The 21,504-nt window shown below is 41.6% G+C and overlaps 1 protein-coding gene across 8 annotated transcripts in view; it reads right to left on the bottom strand.

Moving 5' to 3' along the window:
• LOC101736018 (syntaxin-binding protein 5) overlaps positions 1-21,504 on the bottom strand; it is a 235,842-nt gene that overhangs the window by 14,834 nt on the left and 199,504 nt on the right. For 3 of the 8 annotated variants that reach the window (XM_038019508.2, XM_062675298.1, XM_062675301.1), the window contains 13 exons: positions 17,539-17,602; positions 16,444-16,660; positions 14,719-14,794; positions 11,961-12,115; positions 10,749-10,912; positions 10,236-10,366; positions 8,842-8,921; positions 8,206-8,375; positions 6,501-6,620; positions 6,094-6,251; positions 5,359-5,494; positions 2,709-3,474; positions 1,713-1,796 (listed from right to left, as the gene is read on the bottom strand). In XM_038019508.2, the coding sequence (XP_037875436.1) occupies positions 1,713-1,796; positions 2,709-3,474; positions 5,359-5,494; positions 6,094-6,251; positions 6,501-6,620; positions 8,206-8,375; positions 8,842-8,921; positions 10,236-10,366; positions 10,749-10,912; positions 11,961-12,115; positions 14,719-14,794; positions 16,444-16,660; positions 17,539-17,602 (2,321 nt within the window). Of the gene's footprint in view, positions 1-1,390; positions 1,587-1,712; positions 1,797-2,708; positions 3,475-5,358; positions 5,495-6,093; positions 6,252-6,500; positions 6,621-8,205; positions 8,376-8,841; positions 8,922-10,235; positions 10,367-10,748; positions 10,913-11,960; positions 12,116-14,718; positions 14,795-16,443; positions 16,661-17,538; positions 17,603-21,504 lie in introns of all 8 variants that reach the window. The other 5 variants (XM_062675296.1, XM_062675297.1, XM_062675299.1 and 2 more) reach the window with 3 other exon arrangements.

Below are 21,504 nucleotides of genomic sequence, written 5' to 3'. Positions count from 1 at the left end.
GCCACAAACAAATAAACATACGGAACTAAACGATCCGAAAAATTATTAAATAAAAAAAATAACGATGCAAATGATTTGTTTAGAATACCGTTCGGTTGTGTTATTTGTAAGTACTCCATAGACGCCATAGTCTGCGGTAAACTTGGTTCTGTACCGACAAATAAAACACAAACTATCACAAGCATGAACAGATCGGAGGGAAAGCAACGTCTAGTGCCCGTGTTGGAAGACATTCACTTTTGGACATCCTCTGTGAGGTTAATGGAGACACGGGCGGGGGGATGTGAGGTCAGTAAGTGCTGAGCAGACGATACTCTGCCTTCCAAACTAGGGTGGTGGCTTTGTGACGGCTGAGTACGTAAGACGTGCGCACCGAGCGACACGCTCGTCCCGTGACCTCTGCCCTAGATGGTGCTTTCCCGCAGGCAATTCCTCACAACAGTGCAGTCCACATCAGAAGTTCATACAGACATTGATGACACATCAACACATTATGCTTCATTCCAGGTTTGAGTTGCCAATGACATTAAATATACGGTTTGGAATAACTATGAAACAGAAAGATGTAGTAACGAACGCTGATCGATTTTGATAGTAGCAATGATTACCTAACAAATGATTCCGATCTGTAATTGAAAATTCAAATATGTAAATTTAAATGTCAACTGTTAATTGAATAAAATAAAATATATAGAATTGGTAAATAACATAGTTTATTGAACTATTATTTCATGATTTTAAATGAATATGTACATATATTTGTATAAATATGATTTTGTATGATCTTTATATTTTTTAAAAGCTCCATTATCAATCACTGTTTATGAATTTGAAATGGAGTGTAAGCCATTATTAGATTTGAAACAGAAACACTTAATGAAATTATCGAGTTAGTATAATTAATATTTTATATATAGGCAGAAGAAAACAGTGAAGTAAATGGGAGTGACAGCGGAAGAACAAAAAATATGTAAACTAAAAATATTGACCAAACCTTAGATGTTCAGGTGGATCGGTCAGTTGTGGCAACAAACTGGCGCGGTCGGACGGAATGTCCCGCTAGAAGCATCAAGACGCCGGCAACCTCGTTACGAGTCGTTACTGAGCCATTCGATGACGCGAACGGGCAACGTACGAGCCGTGTGCTCCACAAGCTTTATCTCAAAAATGCTGCGCACGATGCAGACATGACGTGATAGACAGAGAGAGAGAGAGAGACACATTACCGGCGCAGCGTAAGCCACTTTGTCAAACAATCAGAAAGTCGAAGAACAGAAACGGAAACAAACTAAAACAAAAGAAAGTGAAAAATCCGCGATTGCCTCAGACGAGAAGGAGGGGAGGCCGAGAAAGAGAGAGAGAGAGACTCGATACAAGGTGACTGTACTACCAAAACTGCAATACTGGCGCGTGGTGAGCAGCGAGTGCTGCGGGGCGGAGGGCGCTGCATACACGTCGGACGCGGTGGAGAGGCACTTGTGCAGTTTGCGGGTACCTTGCGAGCGCGAGCGCCTCACCGCCCGGCCTCCGCCACCCGCAGCCGCCGCCCCGCCGCCCGCGCCAGGCCCCGGCCCCGGACCCTCCATCTACAACCAACACACACACACACCGTCCGCCACCGCACCACACCCTCCGATCTCTGTGTTAGTCACTATGCGAGCCCGAGCCGTTAGTGTCAGCGGGTACGTGGAGGGACGTGGAGGGACGCATACCCAGCGCGCGGGGCAGCTCGACGACCTGCTCGGCGGACGGGCCCTCGGCTTCTCTGTGCGGGCACAGGGCCGCTACTAACTGTCCTGGGGAAAGGCGATCGGTCAGCAAACTAACTCGGCTCGGCTCGGGGGATCGCGCCTCTCCTGCCCGCTCCCGAACTAATGACTAGTCTGATATGAAGCTATCAAGCGCAGAGTGCAGCTAGGGACCGCCTACTGTCTACGGCTAGCGTTGTGATATCATCTCAAAAGGACACCGACAACACAGAGATCACCTACGTACGTTGTTACGTGACTTGTTCAATTACCGAGAAAGTCAGCGAATAGATATTTAAGGCAGTTAGAGTCTTCGTCGGACGAGCCCTTGTCCTTTAGGATAAAAAATACACACATCAGTATACCTACAACGTTTACACTACAATAATTACATCACCAACACTTCGTGCGATCTGTACACAGTGATTACTGATTACTTATATAATATATTGATTACATATTATTTATTTATATTCATAATATATTCATGATAATATTATAATATATAATGATTTTTCAATTTTATTAATAGTTTTTACAGTACAAGTAAACAAATAAATAAAAAGCGAAATATCACAAGAAGCTTCAAGCGTTCTGAATGGGACGTCTTCACCAAGAGGTCGCACTCTCTAAGTCTCCACCAACAGACAGCTCACTTGTCAATCAACCACCGCGCTGGTTAATAGAATTAGTATCAAAAAATTCTAACTAGCATACCATACCATATTCTAACGAGCTAAATCTATATTACACTGGATTAAGAAAAAATATCTACGTTTTTAGTGAAGATCATAATCGCCAAATCGTTACCATTCACCATTCAATAGTTATCGAACAAGACAGAAGTACTACGTTAGGCCAGCGAGTATCCGTCTAAGTGCTACGGAGCGGAGAGTGTGGGGCCCGGCGTTAGTGATGATGGATGTGACATGAGAGGCGCCGCTGTCGGCAGGTACTTACTAAAGCGCCGCATCAGGTTGCCGGCGAACGACGCCTGCTGGCTGGAGGGCTGCTTGCGTCGCGTCTCCTTCGCACCCTCCTGCTTACTGTACTTAATATTTGGCACCGACAGCAGCCTTTGGTCTCGCTGATCCTTCTTTTCGACATCCTCTTTTTTGATCTTTCCCTTTTGGCGAGGCGGTCTGGTCGGCCTTCCGTCTTCTTCGAATAAAGGTAGGTTGTCGGGTCGCGTTGCCTTCTCTTCTTCGACAACGGGAGAGACGTCGGGGGAGACAGCAGGTTCGTTGGCTTCCTTGTCCTTCCACCGTTCTTGTAGCTCTTTGTGCATCCTATCATAAACATCAGAGGACCTCTTTTCCTGTAGTTCCTTATGCATTCTTTCGAACACGTCGGAGCACACCCGCAGCGGTGAAGATAGTTGACTCTTGTCCTCTTCGTTCACTACAGTCTTGTTATCGTCGAGTTCAGGTGACTCCGCGTTAGGTTCGACCGCGGCGTCGGTTTTATCGGTCGCTTCGCAATAAAATTGAGAAGTGCTCTTTTCTGCGACCGTCTCTTCCAAGTTGTTCTCGGTGGGAACTGCAAAGGCGGCCTTGAACTTGAGGTCGACCTTAGAGAGCTGTCGCTTGAGGTTGAAGTTCTTCCAGGAGGTGGACTTCCGGCGCGGATCGAGCTTAGGTTTCTCCTCGAGCGGCAACGGGGGCAGTGCGGCCTCCTCAGGCGCCTCGGGGCTGAGCGCGGGCGAGGGCCGCGGCGTCTCCTCCGCCTCCCCGGGGGACAACAAACATCACGGTCAACCTAACGAGGCGGCGCCGGTGTCGTGGGTCGCACCGATTGAGAACTACTGAGGTCTCGCGGACAGATATCGTGGTATTTCGAAACGCTCATCATGATTCTGCGAACCTTACAAAAGTGTGTAGAGAGCGAAAGACAGGCTGAGGATAAACAATGACTAACGATGCCATGCCGGTTGTCTACGGGGACGAGCGGGGTAAACGCTACGGCTAAAATTACAATAAAATAATCGTGAAATTAGTAAAAAAATTAAATAAAAATACTGAGGGTACAACCGCCGCAGTTACTCGGACGGACGTCGCAAATTATTGAAAGTGAAATCAAAATGCAAATCAAACATAACGTGAAGTAATTACATAATTAACAATCTCTTAAACATAGAAAATGTTTCCAACTGTTTGAAAGCTTCCTGTTTTGTTAATTGAATAGTCTGTAGTAGAGGTCGCATATCTGCCACATGTAGAGTTACTGTGTGTACGAGTAATATGTCGCAACGTCATAGTTTTACATAAAATTCTTGAAGGTGATCATATAAAATGAAATATTCACTATACGTAAAATAAATATAAATCATTGTAGTGTAATTAGAATACCTTTTCGCCGTGTTTCTTTGTGAATACTACATAAGGAGTCCGGTGTACGATTCATTGACTCGACTATGTCACACTACTTGTAGAGATACGTCCTGTTATTTTGTTGCTATTAAAATTTAATGAGATAATTTTAAATGTTTTATCCTAGATACTTGACATATAAGACAGCTCGTGAAACGTTAGTCACCAATTTATAATGACAAATAAATGGCGCGAAACATTGTTACGCTAAAGTTCCGGGGGCGCGTTGTTTATATGCGAACATACGGACATGTCGAACGTTGAGCTCTTAACAAGAACTTTATTATTATTGCTGTTTTATCCAAATAAAATACCTAACCCGAGAATTTTTCGGTTAATAATTTGGTTAGGAAAACTACTGGCATGTGACTAAATCACTTCCGTTTTATTTTGAATTTTACTGAGTTCATAGTTAAGCAAAGCTTGACATCACATTTCCGACATGAAGTTCTTTTGAACATTTTCTGACAACGTTAGACCGGGGTTGCGTCGACCGAATCGTCACGAGTGGCGTCCAGGCTCCCGAGATCTTGTACAAACTTCGACAACAGTTTTAATAACAATAAATAACAGAAGTTTCTGTTCTAGATTTCGTGATTACGCATCTAAAGTGTTGGGACGTGTGTTCTATAAGCACACCTCACTCGAGTGGCGCTAGTTGTATAGTCTATCAGGCCGCAGTCTCCTAATATTCCTAGTGCAATCCTATAAGAACTAAGCTTGGATCTATGTTTAATGTTTTACGTCTAGTTTAGTGTGCGTTGGTGTAAAGTCAGAACTTGTCTTGTTGCGTATAGATCGGTGGTGGGAATGAGGAGATCGCACGAGAGTAGTTGTCGCTTGTTTGGTGCATTTGAGACCTCGAGCTTACGCGTCAAGGTTACCCATTTCTTAACATTAGGCAATGCGTTCATACATTTACGGGTAGTATTTAGTATCAACTAAATATGTATGTAGTGTATGAGTCGTGATAGGGTGACATTATGTTTCATTTTGTGTCTTGCAAGTGTCTTGCACTGAGTGCATGTCGTAAGTATACTTGTAGTATATAAGGATGATGCGTGTGTGTGTGTGTGTGGTGATGAGTAGTACACATCACACGTAAATAAACCTACGATTGAACCGTATATTTGTTTTTTTAAAATCCCGTCTATGTTTTGTGAAAATCCCACAAAAAACTATTTATTAGTAAAACTTTCTTTGTGTGCGTGTGTGTGTGTGTGTGCAGGTGTCAGGTTTACCTGGTCGAGGCTGGGCGACCGCTGTCTCTCTGTGTGTCGCGGCGCGTGGTACAGCGCGGCCGTGCACAGCGCCGACACCACGCACCGCCGGGACATGTCCACCACCACCACCCCGCGATCCCCGCCCCACGCCATACTGCACAGTTCACAATCCATGTTCTTACTATCGTTGTATACAGAGATGGAGATGAAAGGACGGCGCGAGGAAATAAGATTCAGTGTGGGTGAGCAGAGCGACGTTGTGCGCGGCGGGAGTGGACCACGGACTCGCGGGGGCCTTCATTAGTACTTGTGCAGTCTCGGCCGCTTCTAATTGACTGTACTATGTCTAATACTATAACCAACTTACAATAAAATTAGATTTGCGTTATGAAGGCAAACATGTATTCTAATATAATTTTTCCATCAAACCGCCCAACGTCGCAAGTCGCGCAGAGTCCATTCCGACCTCCCGTCTCAGATTGTGCCATATTCATTGCCTCTTACAAAGGTTGCTAAGCGTTATGACGGTTTTCTTCACACGAGGTTCGTACTGGACAGCGGCAGGAGGGCGGCGTCCCATTCTGGATTATGTCTTCCATGGTAATTTTTTGTCTGCCCAAAGTACATTTTATGTACCTACTCTAGATGGTCGTTGCTAGCTACCATTCATTTAATAGCATTTACATTGAGTAATTTATGTTCTACGTGAAAGGTTTGGATGTGTAGCGTGAGGAGGGTAGTGAGTGTACTGACAGTCCGTAGGAAGAATTGAGCGTGAGTGCGGTGACGGCGTGGGGCGGGCCGGGCTGCAGCGCCACGAGTGCGGGCTGGAACCCCGCAGCACGCCGCGCGCCCCCAGTGCCGCTGGCGCCGCGTACGCGCAGTGACGACCAGCCGCCCCACACGCCAGACTGCACCAATATCAAATATTTATTATAACAATTCTTTTCATTGCCCTTGTAGATAAACGAGCATACGGGCCCACCTGATCGTGAGTGGTTACCGTCGACCATGGATTTCAGCAATGCTAGGGGCAGCCGCCGACAACAACCGTTCATGAATAATTACAAACCATATATACATGTTTCACAAGTCCAGTTAACACTAAACTACATAAAATAAAACACTATTTTAATACAAAATTCTATACGGAACCGCACCCTTCTATTTTCTCCTTCTACAGAGTCCGCTCCTCGACTGAACGACATGGACCTCCCGCCCTCGGCCTCCGGAGACGTTTCCTCTTCCAGCGTGTCCGTGATCATAGGGACTTCTATAACCTAAAGTGAACGGATGAAATCAGAACAGTTCTTTTGTCAGTTACCTTTAAGACTGGACACAATGTTCGAAACACTTATATGTCACACTTCAATAAATAGATATTCACCTACCGATTGACGCATGAAAATTGCGTTAATTTCCAATTTAATTCTGATCCAGCATCAAGATGATCATACTAGATGCTGAATTGTATTCAAATGATTACGATGTGTATGCAGGGACGTCTTAAACTAGGATGGCACACAAGAATTTGAGGCCCTTTTGGAAAGTAAAAAAAGCGAATTATAATAACATTTTTTACTGAGTATGACCATTTATTGTAGGTAATCAAATACAGTATGATATAATATGTCATTAATGATATTAGAATGCTGCTGGTAACCAAAATGGTTACGATTTCGATAACGGTTTCTTTCGGGATTACTGTTGAGCAAAATCTTCTATTATAGGCATAGTATATGTCTTGTGATTACTGATTTTTGAAAAAAGTGTAATGTGCCCGACAAAAATGTTTTGAGAATAAACGTGTAAGAGAAATTGTCGGTCTTTCAGGGCCCCCTGAGAATGGGGGCCATGGGCCCGGGCCCCGTGTGCCCTTATGGTAAAGACGGTATTGTGTGTATGTACTCTGACACCAGTGGCGCGTCGTGAGCCGACGTCATCTGCTTGTTTACAGCTGCGCGTTTCAGTTTGAAGAGCTTGGACAGCTATTAGTCCAACCCAATTGAGATTTCGACCATAACTCAGGAGGTCGGCGGTGACATTCACGCGGTAATAATGGCGTTCGATTAGTTTGCTTTTTTTTTTTTTCCTACCTAATCTGAGAGCCTTGAGAGGTTATTTCAGCGTAACCCTAACTTTTGTAGGTGAGCTCACGGGGCTCAAACCTGATGACGTTGGTAACACGAACCCTAGCAAGAGCCGTGCTTCGCAAAATCTACCACCGGATCGGAAACGCGACCCACTGAGAAGATCCGGCGAGAAACTCAGTGGGCTGTCTCTGAGAGTTAATTTACTCGTCGAGCCCTTCGTCGCAAGCGACGGGTTCGACGAGAACGGTGACCGGTGCTTGAAGTACCTAGAAGCACCGTTAGTGGATCGGGTGGATCCGAGATGACGTGTTTTGGGCGACGTCGACTGCTTTCCATTCTGTCCGCAGGATCGGGAATGTAGTTACCGGCGGCCACGATGAGAGGATTCTCGTGTCGTGCCGCTTTATCGAAGTGGATTAGTTTGCAGTTTGCTCAGTAAGCCCCGCTACTTGTTTTTTTTTTTTTATTTATTGCTTAGGTGGCTGGACGAGCTCACAGCCCACCCGGTGTTAAGTGGTTACTGGAGAGACATCTACAGCGTAAATGCGTCACACACCTTGAGATATAAGTTCTAAGGTCTCAGTATAGTTACAACGGCTACCCCACCCTTCAAACCGAAACGCATTACTGCTTCACGGCAGAAATAGGCAGGTTGGTGGTACCTACCCGTGCGGACTCACAAGATGTCCTACCACCAGTAAAAAAATGCTGGTAAAGAGTAACAGCCCTCGGGTTCAGTGTCGAGGTGCAGAGAATGTTAGTCACTACGTACGTGTGTCTCTCCGTGCGTCTCCGTCTTGCGGAACTTGAAGAGCAGCACGTGTCCGTGCGGGAGCGCCACCGCGAGGCGCCGCGACTCCGCACAGAGCGCCAGCTGCTGCGCCGCCACCGGGCTCTCCTCGCCCGCCGCCCCGCCGCCCGCCACCCCCCCGCGCTCGAACACTGCGCACACGGACGGCTCGTCTACCTACTGACTGGTGCTAACGCCAGCTGTGCGCCCGCCAGCTACCAGAGATGGATGGACGAGCTCACAGCCCACCTGGCGTTAAGTGGTTACTGGAGCCCATAGACATCCAAAACTTAAATGCGCCACCCACCTTGAGATATAAGTTCTAAGGTCTTAAGTACAGTTATAACGGCTGCCCCACCCTTCAAACCGAAACGCATACAAAATGGCTGGTAGGGTAGCTCACTGGCTCGAAATGAGAGTGTTGCTAATACTGGCCCTAGCAAGAGCAGTGCTTCGTAGAATCTACCACCGGATCGGAATAGCGAGCCACAGAGAAAATCCGGCAAGAAATTGAACGGATTGTGTCTATGGATTTTATGATCAACGACCACATAATCGCCGTTGTATATTTAATAGTTTGACCATTAAAATGACCATAGTTTAATATGAGGCACAAACCTTTAGAACATTTCAGTTTGTACAAGATCTGTAAAGTACCCGCACTCGCGTCCCAGAACTTGACACTACCGTCCGCGTGCCTGGGAAAAGAACGGTCGTTTACTTCACATAAACATACAACAGTTAATATTATTGTTTTGTAGTATTGCTAATTTTCTGTTTACGTGACCTCATTCGGCTCACGTGAGGAGTCCCAATTTTTTTTTATTGCGCGTATGGATGAACGAGCTTACAGCCTACCTGGTGTTAACGTAAATGCTGCCTGCCACCCATCTTGAGATATGAGTTCTAAGCTCTCAGTATAGTCACAACGGCTGCCCCACCCTTCAACCCGAAGCGCATTACTGCTTCAAGGCAGAAATAGGCAGGGTGGTGGTACCTACCCGTGCGGACTCACAAGAGGTCCTACCACCAGTAATAAAATTGGATTGATTTGTCACCCTCCATAATTAATTATATTTTAGAACAAAGATCCAAGAAGGCATCTGTCTCGAAGCAAACCATTTTGGTAAACAAGTACAGCGCTACTTTTGTTGAGTTGAGATACTCATTCTAAAGTAATTTTTTTATTGCCATCCAAAGGGTACGTGCATACAACAAAAACGTGCCGGTGCCTACCTTAAAAATTGCCTCAAGCATGATTCTAAGAAACACGTCGATAAACATTGATGTCACATAAATTGTGCTAAAATCAGAGCTTTGAAGATCGAAGAAAAGAGTTATGTATTTATTTTTCAGGAAAATCAACAGTAACATATATAGATTATGGAATATTATGAATGTTTAAATCAATATAAGCAATCTGATCAAACATTTTGAAGATTCCAAAGTGAGAAAAAAAAACACGTGTGCCACTCGGGGATTGCCGCGGTAAAGCTATTGCATATCATTTTTATCAACTTCTGTAATTATAATTAGACAATAATAATTTAATATTAAAACAATAAAAATAAGACCACGCTATATTTATAAACATTAACAAAAGCAAAACATTAACTGTCCCCTTCACACTCATAAGCAAGATCGCGCGAGAGAGAGATGGGCAGACTCTTCATGGTGCGCATGCAGTGCGACGTCACACCGCGTGCTTATTCACAAACACTACACAAGCGCAACGCGTGAATGTGTTGAACGCGAGCTACATGGTAGGCGGAGTGGGGGTATTAGGTTTTATTTTCGTTACGGAATTTCTTGGTTCGATCGCCGCGCATAATCCCGCGATAAAGCTATGCAATAAAGAATCAATACTGTTTTCTTTGGGATTAGCTTTGTTTAAGCTTGAAAATAGATTTTGTGTCAAAACCACAGACAAAGAATAAATAACATTTGTTTATATAGATGGCGTTCTCTACATTAAACTCGTAGAGACATCAAAAGATCTTGTTGTTACTCACCCGGTGAGTATAATTTCGCTGTATGAGCAAGAGGCGGGTGCCCACTCTCCACCGTTGATGGGCCACAGCTTTTCACTAAACCCTGCTACCTTCTTGTTACCCTGCCTGCCCACTGAGTAGAACGCGGGGATCTGAAATTGTTTTTAAATTGCCTGGCTTGCTACAATCATATATTATACTAGCTGTACCCGTCCGCTTCGTTGGGCATTTAAAATTAACATTATTATTTCTCACCCCCACAAAGATTCTCATCATTAAAGCTCCTACAACTGGTGTAGGGAGTCCAACACTCATATAAATATTAGCCTATCCATTAAGTGCGTGTGTTTTCTACATGGATACGAAGTTTCAAGTCAATCGGATGCATGGTTCAGTAGTTATAACGGAACATCCGTAAAACCACTGTAGATTTATTTATTATTATAGATATTCACTGACGCCAACAATGACCGCATATCAGTAAGATACAACCAAGTGTTTCTCTCAAACTGTTTCAATTTAGTATTCACTCACCAAATCGGAGGGACAATCAGCGAAGTAAGAACAGCATGTGACGGGAGACTCATGAATGTCCATAGGGTAGGGGTTTTCGAAGCAGGGGTATCCTGGAGACAGCAGGTCTATAACCACCAGGTCGTTCTGGAGCAGCACCACTATCGCGTACGGTTCTTGGTAGTCTGAGAGCAGGAAGACCTCTGTTAATGCTGATCGGTGTATAGAATAGCGACGGACGGTCTCTGCTTCTTGCATCTATCCCGCAGATAGCGCTCTAATGTTTTATATTGGGCAGGAATTCAAACACTATTTAGTTAAAAAGGCCAGTTATATAATTAATCTAAATGCAAAATTTCAAGCTGGAATTTCTCCTGGGCCCAGAAACAAATGAAATCATGTTTAACAAATGCTTAACAAAGATACAGACTTCGGTCGGAATCAGATCTGGACTTCGAATAGAGTAGTCAATAGCTAATCACGACTAATAGCGAGGTGGTTAGAAGTGTATTAACATAGACAATGTCATGGGTACCTGTTCTATTTCAAAACGGATGTCTTCATTGTCCACCAATACGAAGTAAAAACTTTTGTTTGTAAAAACAAATATACTTAGTTACCAATTTAGACGTCATTTCTGATATTTGTGTTTTTGTATCTGTTAAGAGGTTTCAGGAGCCTATGGACATCACAGCATATATAAACGCCACCAACCCATTGGGATGCTAAGTGAATGTATCAATTTTAATGTCCGAAATGAATGACATCGTCGGGGCAGAAATAGTCAGGATAGTATCTATCCCATCGAGACCGCTGCTGTGGAAATAGTGGCATTAGTTCGAGAATGGTCACACACACAGCCGTGCCTGATTTGTAAGACTGGACAATTTTACTGGTGGTAGGACCTCTTGTTTTACTGGTGGTAGGACCTCTTGTTAGTCCGCACGGGTAGGTACCACCACCCCGCCTATTTCTGCTGTGAAGCAGTTATGCGTTTCGGTTTGAAGGATGGGGCAGCCGTTGTAACTATACTGAGACCTTAGAACTTATATCTCAAGATGGGTGGCGCATTTACGTTGTAGATGTCTATGGGCTCCACCCACCCAGAGTGACCACTTAATACCAGGTGGGCTGTGAGCTCGTCCACCCATCTAAGCAATAAAAAAAAAATTGACAAACTCATAGAAGATCTTCGGTATAGAACTAAAGTCTTGCTAAGCAAGGTCTTCCTACCGGCAGTGTGGGGAGTCTCGCATAAGGTTACGAAGTCAACGACGCTATGCTCCATCTCTAGCACGGTAGTGCTCTTTCCGTTGAGGACTGTGATGCTGTGCGTTTTCCCGGCCTTATCTGTCGGCAACCCACCGCTGAATATCACCAAGCTTTCACTGAAAATTGTAAAACAACTTTTTATTTCTTTACAAGGCACAATACATTTTCAGGGGCTTTAAAATTTTTGACGTGACAACGTCTTATAATGCGATGGAGCCGGCTGCACGCAGGAAAACACATGACTCATGCGGTGTTACCTCGCTCTGAGGCGTTCCATTTAAGGCTTGAAGTGCAAGCGAGAGCGCGCAACGAGCGACAAAGAGGCACAATCGGCCTCCGCGTTCGGCAGCGTTCGACCTCTGTCACTCTCCTAATTGAGTGAGCGATGCATCCGCGTGGAAAGCTGCTATATAATAATACATTTACATGTTTTCGTCAAGTATGAAGTTCAGTGAAAAGTGAATGTAGTGTCAATTGTTTATAGCAACGATAATTGCGATAATTGAAAAATGAAACCATTCCATCAGTATTTTCTCATGACGTGGTCACGTTCAACTATCGTCAGTAAACCGACTTTGCAGACAACCGATTTTTTATTTTAGATTGTTCGCTTACGACCGAGTAGGGTTTATAAGCTTTTGAGTTCGTTTTTGAGATTTAAACCTTTAAAAATCGATTTCGCTTAAAGCGCCCCTTGTGAGAATTTAATGGGTTGTAAAATCTAGCATTGCCTTTTGTCATGTCTTACTGAAAAATAATAATTATGCTTCAGGAAGCGTCTTAAAAAATCAAACTAACGCACAGAACTATTGTAAAATATCAGATTTTATTGCATTTAGTTGTCATGATCTAATAAGTACATCATTTTGTAAAATGTCTAGTCGACATTACTATTTTACTAAATAATGTTAAGGACCAACGTCTTACCGACATTTTTATATGAATAGTAATCATTGACTGTGTATTCGCATTGTGTTAAAAATAACAGTTTAGAGTCACTTCTTTTAACTGTGTTATTTTTAACTTAACCCTATTCTTGTAGCGCTATTTAATAAAAAATTTAAGCAATTTTATGCCATGTAAGCAAAATTAAGTAATTAAGATGTCCCTTAAATGTCAAGATCATATTATAATGTTTCTAGGCATGCCTTCTTAAAGCTTTCGTAATAACCAAGTATAGAAAAAGTGAAAATATTTGCTCTTCTTATGAACGATAAACCGTGCCGACTTTTGATTTAAACTGGCCCGTACAAGTTGCGCGGATACTGACGCAGACACCTGTAGCTACCTACGGGTTTCATCCAATACCGTCTTTACCATAAGGGCACACGGGGCCCGTGCCCAGGGCCCCCATTCTCAGGGGGCCCCGAAGAACCGACAATTTGGTTACCAATTGTAGTCGAGAGAGGTCATTTTAGCAGCTTAAGAGAATAAAAAATGAATTGCGAACAACAATTTTACAAGAACGGCTGAGTAATTTTTCAATAATGGGCATAGAAAGTGATATCCTTCAAAAAATTGACTTTAAAGATATAATGGAATATTTTGCTGGATGAATATTTTTTGGAGAAATCTCGAAAGAAACCATTATCGTTATCGTAACCAAAAACCAGCAGCATTCTAATATAATTAATAATATTAAAGTTATAATTCGCTTTTTTTACTTTCCAAAAGGGCCTCAAATTCTTGTGTGCCCAAGGGCCCCAGCCTAGTTTAAGACGTCCCTGGTTTCATCTATCATTTTATACGTCATTTTTAAGAAATTAGTACCTGCTACTGGCCTTGGAAATTACGTACGCTTCTAATTTGGGACTAATTAAAGAATCAATAGAAGCATTTCAAATATGTTTGGCTTGTACCAATTTATTTTGACCTTAAAGCAAAGAAATAGCGTTATATCCCCATTATGCAAAACAGTTTGATAAACGAGAAAGCTTAGTTCGAATGCAATAAACGAGCCGGATCGCTTGTTCAATGTAGCGTCATCTTCCGGCACATTAGCCATGATCTCTTGCTAACGAGGCGAGGGTACAAGATTTTATTCAAAGAAAAAAAAACAACAAACAAATTCCTAACGACTAGACTACATATATCGAGGACTCAAAGGCCCTTCCTAACTGGACAGTGGTGAAAGGTGCCAGCCATTTTGAAATTTCAATTGTCTTACGTCACAGCTGTCCACCCTTCAAACAATAACGCATAACTACTTCGTGGCACTAAAAGACCGAGTGGTGAAAGAACAGTATCGGAATTCTGGAGCGCAACACTCATCATGTCACCTTGAGAACAAGGTGGACACAATAACAGGTTTGGATTTGGTATGATCCCGTTCAGATTTAAATGGACGACCAGTTCTGCAGGATCGCCTTCTTGCTGGATACCACAAACCAGACACCAGTGACAGAAGATTAGTATTTAAATATATCCACCACTAAGCGGAATCTTAGCGTAATGTGGGTATGAAAATACCCGATAGAACTTGTATACCATTTACATATGTATCGTTACAAAAGAGTAAGTCCTAAGTTTCTTGTTGAATCCTCTCATTGTTGAAACTGAGTTCCGAAGTCATGGTAGATGCCATCGTTTCTGAGCGCCTTAAAAGGCCTAATTGAATGAAACCATTTTGATTTTAATTCTTCTTTTAATTTTACTACTATGATGATTTACATCGGTTGCACAAAAACATTTGTTTATGAATATTTTGGCGATGACTCACCCTGTTTTTGAAGTTTTCCATTCAAGTCTGTGTATAGGTTTGCAGGTCTCCAATTTACCGTCTTTGGTTGCTTTCGCTGAAAAAACAAACACGATAAATTTTAACTAAATATAACATATACTTTCTGTAAATTTTTTATAGTTCAAAACTCTTTTTTTTTGTTGTTAGATGGGCACAACTATTTTCAATTTTGGCGCGGATTTTGAGTTGCATCTGTTATTTACATTAAATATAATGTTTTTTTTATAATAATTATATCATATCTAGTGAGTATTGCGAATTTCATAATGGACAAAAACATCGAACAAAGAGTTTGTTTTAAATTTTGCGTTGACAATGGAATTTCGTGTTCGGAGTGTCTGCAAGTGTTACAGAAGTCTCACGGTGAATCGACTTTATAAAAAAATGTCGTTATGAGTGGTATAAAACGTTCAAATGCAGTCGAGATGTGATGGAAGTCGTGCTTCGCTCTCGTTAAGTCATCAACGTCTGCAACTGATGCTTACATGGTAAAAGGAAATAGTGACTGAAAATAGCCCACTGAGTTTCTCGCCGGGTCTTCTCAGTGGGTCGTGTTTCCGATCCGGCGGTAGATTCTGCGAAGCACGGCTCTTGCTAGGGTTCGTGTTAGCAACGTCATCAGGTTTGAGCCCCGTGAGCTCACCTACTAGTTAAGGTTACGCTGATATAGCCTCTCAAGGCTATCAGATTAGGTAGGAAAAAAAAGACTGAAAATAATAATTCAAGTTTAAGAGATAGTCGCCGAATTTTGTGTTTCACGAGTCGATCCGTACCATTTTATTTAAATAATTGGTTGGGTAACATATTGCCGCTCGGCTGGTCCCAAAAATCTGAATTTTCTCCTTAAGCTCAATCGCATAAAAGTCGCAGAGGACAGGCTAGAACGAATGAATTGCGACCGAATTCCGAATTCATGAAACACATTGACACTGGTGACGAGAAGTGGGTTTATGAGTTTGAGATGCAAACTAGTCAACAAGCTTCGGAGTGGCGCCTACCAACTGAACCGAAATCGATAAGAAGTTTTTATCGGTTTCAATGAACTTTGATATGTTTTTAAGTTTTTCCATTAAGTCTATTAAAATTCAAAGTCTTATTTACTGTTTCGTTTGACTATCGCGGTGTTGTACACTCGGAATTCTTGCCGGAAAGTTAAACGGTAAATAAAGAATATTATTTGAGGGCTGTGAGGCGTTTAAGAGTGAAACTTGATGCAATAAACCAAATTAGTGGAAAGAAAAGTCTTGGATTGAACACCACGTTAATGCGTCACCAGAAACTCAACAACCGTCTTTTTTCTATACTCAAATTACCCATTTTATGGTACCCGTTTTCATTCGGTAGAAACATAATGGAGAACTGTGTTTGGTTGGAATGCAATTGTACTTATAGAGGAGTGCTCTAAGCATTTCGTTGAAATGAGTTCATACTCATCTCAAAGAAATGGGATTAAAGAAAAGGACATGAGTTTTTTTTAGCACCTCACCCATAGTGAGATAAGATTAATCTTCAACAGAATTGGTACATTACCAGTGGTACAAAGATAGGAACTAGAGGGAACAAGAGGGGGTACGAAATGGGGAGTAAAGTATAAAAATTGTTAAAGTTGTTACGTAGTTTATTATTATGTTTAAAAAAACTGAAAAGTCCAGTAGCTGTTGTACTACGTAAGGATTCAATATGCTCGTAGCTCATTGTACTTACCATGAGGATAAGAAACGGAAGAAGGTCTCGGTCCCCTCGTAGTCCATGTCGCCAGGGCTCCGTCGATGTGAGCAGTCATTAGTTTACCGTCGTGTTGCCAGGCGGCGGCCCTGACCCCGTCGGCGGGCCCCCCGGTCCCCAGGGCTCCCCGCCACTCGGCGGTGCGAGCGCGGAGGTCCCATACCACCAGTAGACCCGATTCAAAAGCTATCAGTAACTGAAATACGAGATTTAGATCATTAGACTGTAGCGCTGTGCTGTTAAACGAATTTCTGTCCGAAATCCAGGAAGCTGACGTATTTGCCGATAGTTGGGGAATACTTTTTTCCAAAATAATGTTATTTTTAGCATAATAATAGTACTTAATAGTTTTAATAATGTTTTTTGTGTTAACGAGTCAAGCGTTTTGGTGCAAGCTGTAAGCCTGACTTTGAATTTAATGGAATAAATAAATAAATAAGGTAGCACTCAGTCTATGTAGTCCAATTTATTAAGTCGTATATTCGCGTACGTAACGCGAAGTATGCTTAGGGGCTCATGGTCAGCTCCTTCCACTGCTAATATCGTTTGGAGCTAGGTTTAATAATTGCGTAGATTATATTTCGTCAATTTTTTTTATATTGCTTAGATGGTTGGACGAGCTCACAGTCCACCTGGTGTTAAGTGGTTACTGGAGCCCATAGATATCTACAATGTAAATGCCCCACATACCTTGAGATATAAGTTCTAAAGTCTCAGTATAGTTACAACGGCTGCCTCATCCTTCAAACCGAAACGCATTACTGCTTCACGGCAGAAATAGGCAGGGAGGTGGTACCTACCCGTGCGGACTCACAAGAGGTCCTACCACCACTAAAAAAAAACTAGACTAGACTAGACTCTAGCACTCAGCCAGTAGTTAAATTTGTAAAATCGTATATTGGCGTAACGCGAAGTATCCTTACGGGCTCATGGTCAGCTCCTTCCACTGCTAATATCGTTTGGAGCTAGGTTTAATAATTGCGTAGATTAAATTTCGTCAATAATATCGATTTCTTTGTTATATTTTCGCAAATAAACACGATGTTGAAATGATAATTCTAGATGATATCTTACTTTACTAGCGTCAAGTGGATTCTCGCTGATGTCGACAACGGCCCCGGGGTGATTCGATCTCGTACTGGAACAGACCAAACATTGTCGTCAAATATTTAGCGGGAGACTCATCATTTGAATATGTTAGAGGAAGTCTGAAAGCGGCACCTGTGACAGAGAAGCTGAGAAGAGCGCGTTTGGGATGGTATGGACATGTGATGAGACGAAATGAAAATGAGGTCGGTAAGAGAGTGTTAACTATGAATGTGGAAGGATATAGAGGAAGAGGTAGACCTAAGAAGAAATGGATGGATTGTGTGAAAGACGATATGGGTAAGGGGGGAGTGAGCGAAGAAATGGTATATGATAGAAGAGTATGGAAGGAGAAAACATGTTGCGCCGACCCCAGGTGACTGGGAGAAGGGCAGGATAATGATGAGACTAATCATTTGAATAATGGTCTTCAGTTGCCTCCGGTTCACGTTATCAGTGAAAAAAATATTATACTAAAATTATAAACTTAATCTATAAATACGGCACTCTATTTTTTTAATAATGTTTTGACTATTAATAATACTTAAGTATATATAAAGAAACGAACGCAAATGGGTACAATAAATTTGGAGTCATGAGCTTTCTCCTGCTTAATTTACTAACAACTATATAAATTGTAATAACATTGTCTGTACCTACGTGTCATTTTACAAACGAGAAATAAATGAAATCTGTGAATATCAATCGACTTATTTTCAAAGATAATTAATAAGCGCCTAAATGTGTATTGAACACATTTTTGTCAAAACGCAAAACCAACAACAATAACTTTCAATTTATTAAAATTCTAAACGTATATTACTACTGTATACAATGCGAGTTAAATAATTATAATGTCGGTACGCTTCAAGTAACGTTCTTTATGAGGAAACCGAGGCAGTCAACTTCTCTTTGTCGAGTGCTGTCAAGATGTCACTTTGGGAGCCGTCGATAAGTATCAGGGGCGTCGCGGCTCGTACAGTCGGCTGACACACTTTATTATTATTATTATTATTTTATTGCTTAGAAGGATGGACGAGCGCACAGCTCACCTGGTGTTAAGTGGTTACTGGAGCCCAAAAACATCTACAACGTAAATGCGCCACCCACCTTGAGATATAAGTTCTAAGATCTCAGTATAGTTACGACTGCCCTACCTTTCAGACCGAAACACATTACTGCTTCACGGCAGAAATAGGCAGGGCAGTGGTACCTACCCGCGCGGACTCACAAGAGGTCCTACCACCAGTAAAATTGCGCAAGGAGATAATTTGAATGAAAGATGATTGCTTGCGACACTACTGACGCCGTCTACCAAGTGGCGATCAGCGGATACTACTATACTCAATAATCATGGTTCTTTAATCACAGATTTCGCCAAGACTACACTATAGATAAATAATATTAATCTATTCGTATGTTAGAACTTAAGCAACTGTAGGTATGTACACCTACTATTACTAATAATGAACATAAAACTAAAAACCTTAAAAAAGTAATAAAAATAATAATTATTTAATAACTAAAATATATTATAATAAAAGGAGGCCCTTTAGGCAAGGTCCCGAAGATACTCTACAAAATTCTGAAGTTTAAATAGAAAAATAATCTTGCGTCCTATGTGGCACTTGACATCCAAATCGTATCCCGAACGCGGTAAGATGTTGGCTCGACGAGTCCATCTCCACTAACAACTAAACCGACGTGACCAAAATTAAAAAAATTCAAATTCAATATTCAAAATCATTTATTTCAACTTAGATGTCAGTATGACACACTTGTTGAATATCAAAATACAAATAACAATGTTAACTCTACCACCGGTTCCAAAAAAAGCCACCGAAAGCGGCTACTGCGAGATGTAATCTATTAATCCCAACGCATTAGTAGAACCAATAGTACAGTTTAAAAATAGATCTGGTGATGATTTCACGATAAAAACCATTAAACACTTGTTTTTGGTACAATTGAGACTCTTTGCCTGACGATACCCAGTTACATTTGCAAGTGATGTGACTGTTTTTAAATGAACTGTGTAGGTTCTGTTAAATAGGTTGTGAGTCGGCGTCGCGGCGCCACTTGTTGCGACTCCCCCTCCCCGTACTCCACAATCCCCGCCCCCTACTCCTCAACCGACCCGAGGACGAAATCTGCCGGCTACTAAACTCATCTTGTTACTGTATTCAGGAGTTATAACGTTTAGCTCTTAATTAAGCTGGAAATGTCAAGATTAGCTAGGTGTAGTCTGTTAAAGTTTCTATTGGTTACAGTTAAGCTTTTAAGAACTTTTGTTGGGCATTTAGTTTATTTGTAATATTTTTCAAATCAGACAAAGCATAAATTGCTTTTTTTTAAAGATTTTATGTAAAAAGACCTTTATTTAAGTCATTTAAATTTCCCACAAATTTAGGGCAGGCTTATCCATATATTCATCTACGGATTGTCACTCACATACTCCTCGTACCCTCTAGGCGCGGAAACCTCATGCATGCATTCGGCCCCTGCCCGAAAAAAAACTGTCCAAATGAACGAAAGTAAGACTGTGTTAACAATTAAACATAATCTAATAAATTATCTAGGAAAAGTACATATAATATAATAAGAAAATTTCAAGTCTAAATTTAATTTAAGTAATAAGAAAATTTCTACTGATTTTTTCCTTGGAAGCTTTACATAAAAATGAACTCGTAAAATTGATGTGCGTGATTGTGGGTACTTAAAAAATGGTCAAAGAGCAAATTAGCCTCAATCTAACCGGTGTAACGACGACGGGCGCTCTGTCACCTATGTGTATACCGCCTTTGAAGCCGTCGGGGCCTTGACGATAAGTCGCCTGGTGTACTCGTATCAAGCGACGCTACTGGGCCGAGATTCAAATCTCACACAGGCTGGTACCAATTTTTATAATAAATAAAATTGATACGAATGACTTCCATGACGAAGTAACAAGATTGCGTAATGAGAATCAAAATTAACCAAATGTATGTATATATATATTTGCATAACTAATTACTGGTGGTTGATAGTAACCGCTGATGGGCCATGGCTTGTTCACCCATCGATACAATGAATATTATTTATTCATGAACACAAAAATCTTCACGGAAACTGTGTTAATTCACACCTTCAGTACTTTTTATACAAGTCAGTATTTAGCATTTCTTGTTTCTGAATATTGAATGGATATAACACAAAGAGCAAAGCGTCTCCCTCGTCTATTACGAACAAAAGGCATCGCTTGTCATCGACAACAAACGGACAGCGTCGGCGATAACCGCAGCGACTCGACAAGATGGCGGCGTGCCACGGAATGGCGGCCGGATGTTGCTCGCCGGAAACCGCTTTTGTCTCCGTTTTGCTCGGTTATCTCAATAATTATATTATTGGACGCAACAGTCGCGCGTGTAGTATTTCCAAATGTAGATTTTATTTTAAATAAACTCTTATTTTGCAAACAACACTTTTAACATTTTAACATTACTTTTGTAACATTTTTGACAAGATTTAGCTAAATAATCTGATATAATTTTTTTCACCGTTTATCCTGTTATAAGTGCTCAAAAGGAGCCAGATTGCCGCGCCTACCAATGAAAACAAACTAATGATGAAATCTCAAATGACAAAATTAATTATTAAGGGAAATCTGTTTATTAAGTTTGTAATTAGAACCGAGTCGAGAATCAAGATTGATGATGGTTTTTATATAATGAACGTAATGCATCACAGATTTTTTGTGTATAATAAAAAAAATGATCTTTTAGTACATTGGTCGATGACGAATTTTAATAAGTGTAACCGTCGCACGTGCCGCTAATAATGTCAATTAGGTCCAAGTATATTCTTTTTTTTAATTGCTTTAATTTTTTTTTAATCGCTTAGATATAGCCTACTTATTACCAAGTAATCACTGTTGCTTATGACCTTCAGCGAGGCCCGAAGAATATACTAGACTCT

Source organism: Bombyx mori, chromosome 23 (genome assembly GCF_030269925.1).
Source record: "Bombyx mori chromosome 23, ASM3026992v2".
NCBI classification, from domain to species: domain Eukaryota; kingdom Metazoa; phylum Arthropoda; class Insecta; order Lepidoptera; family Bombycidae; genus Bombyx; species Bombyx mori.
Note: the sequence above shows the minus strand (reverse complement) of the source record. Positions and strands in the feature narration are given on the sequence as shown.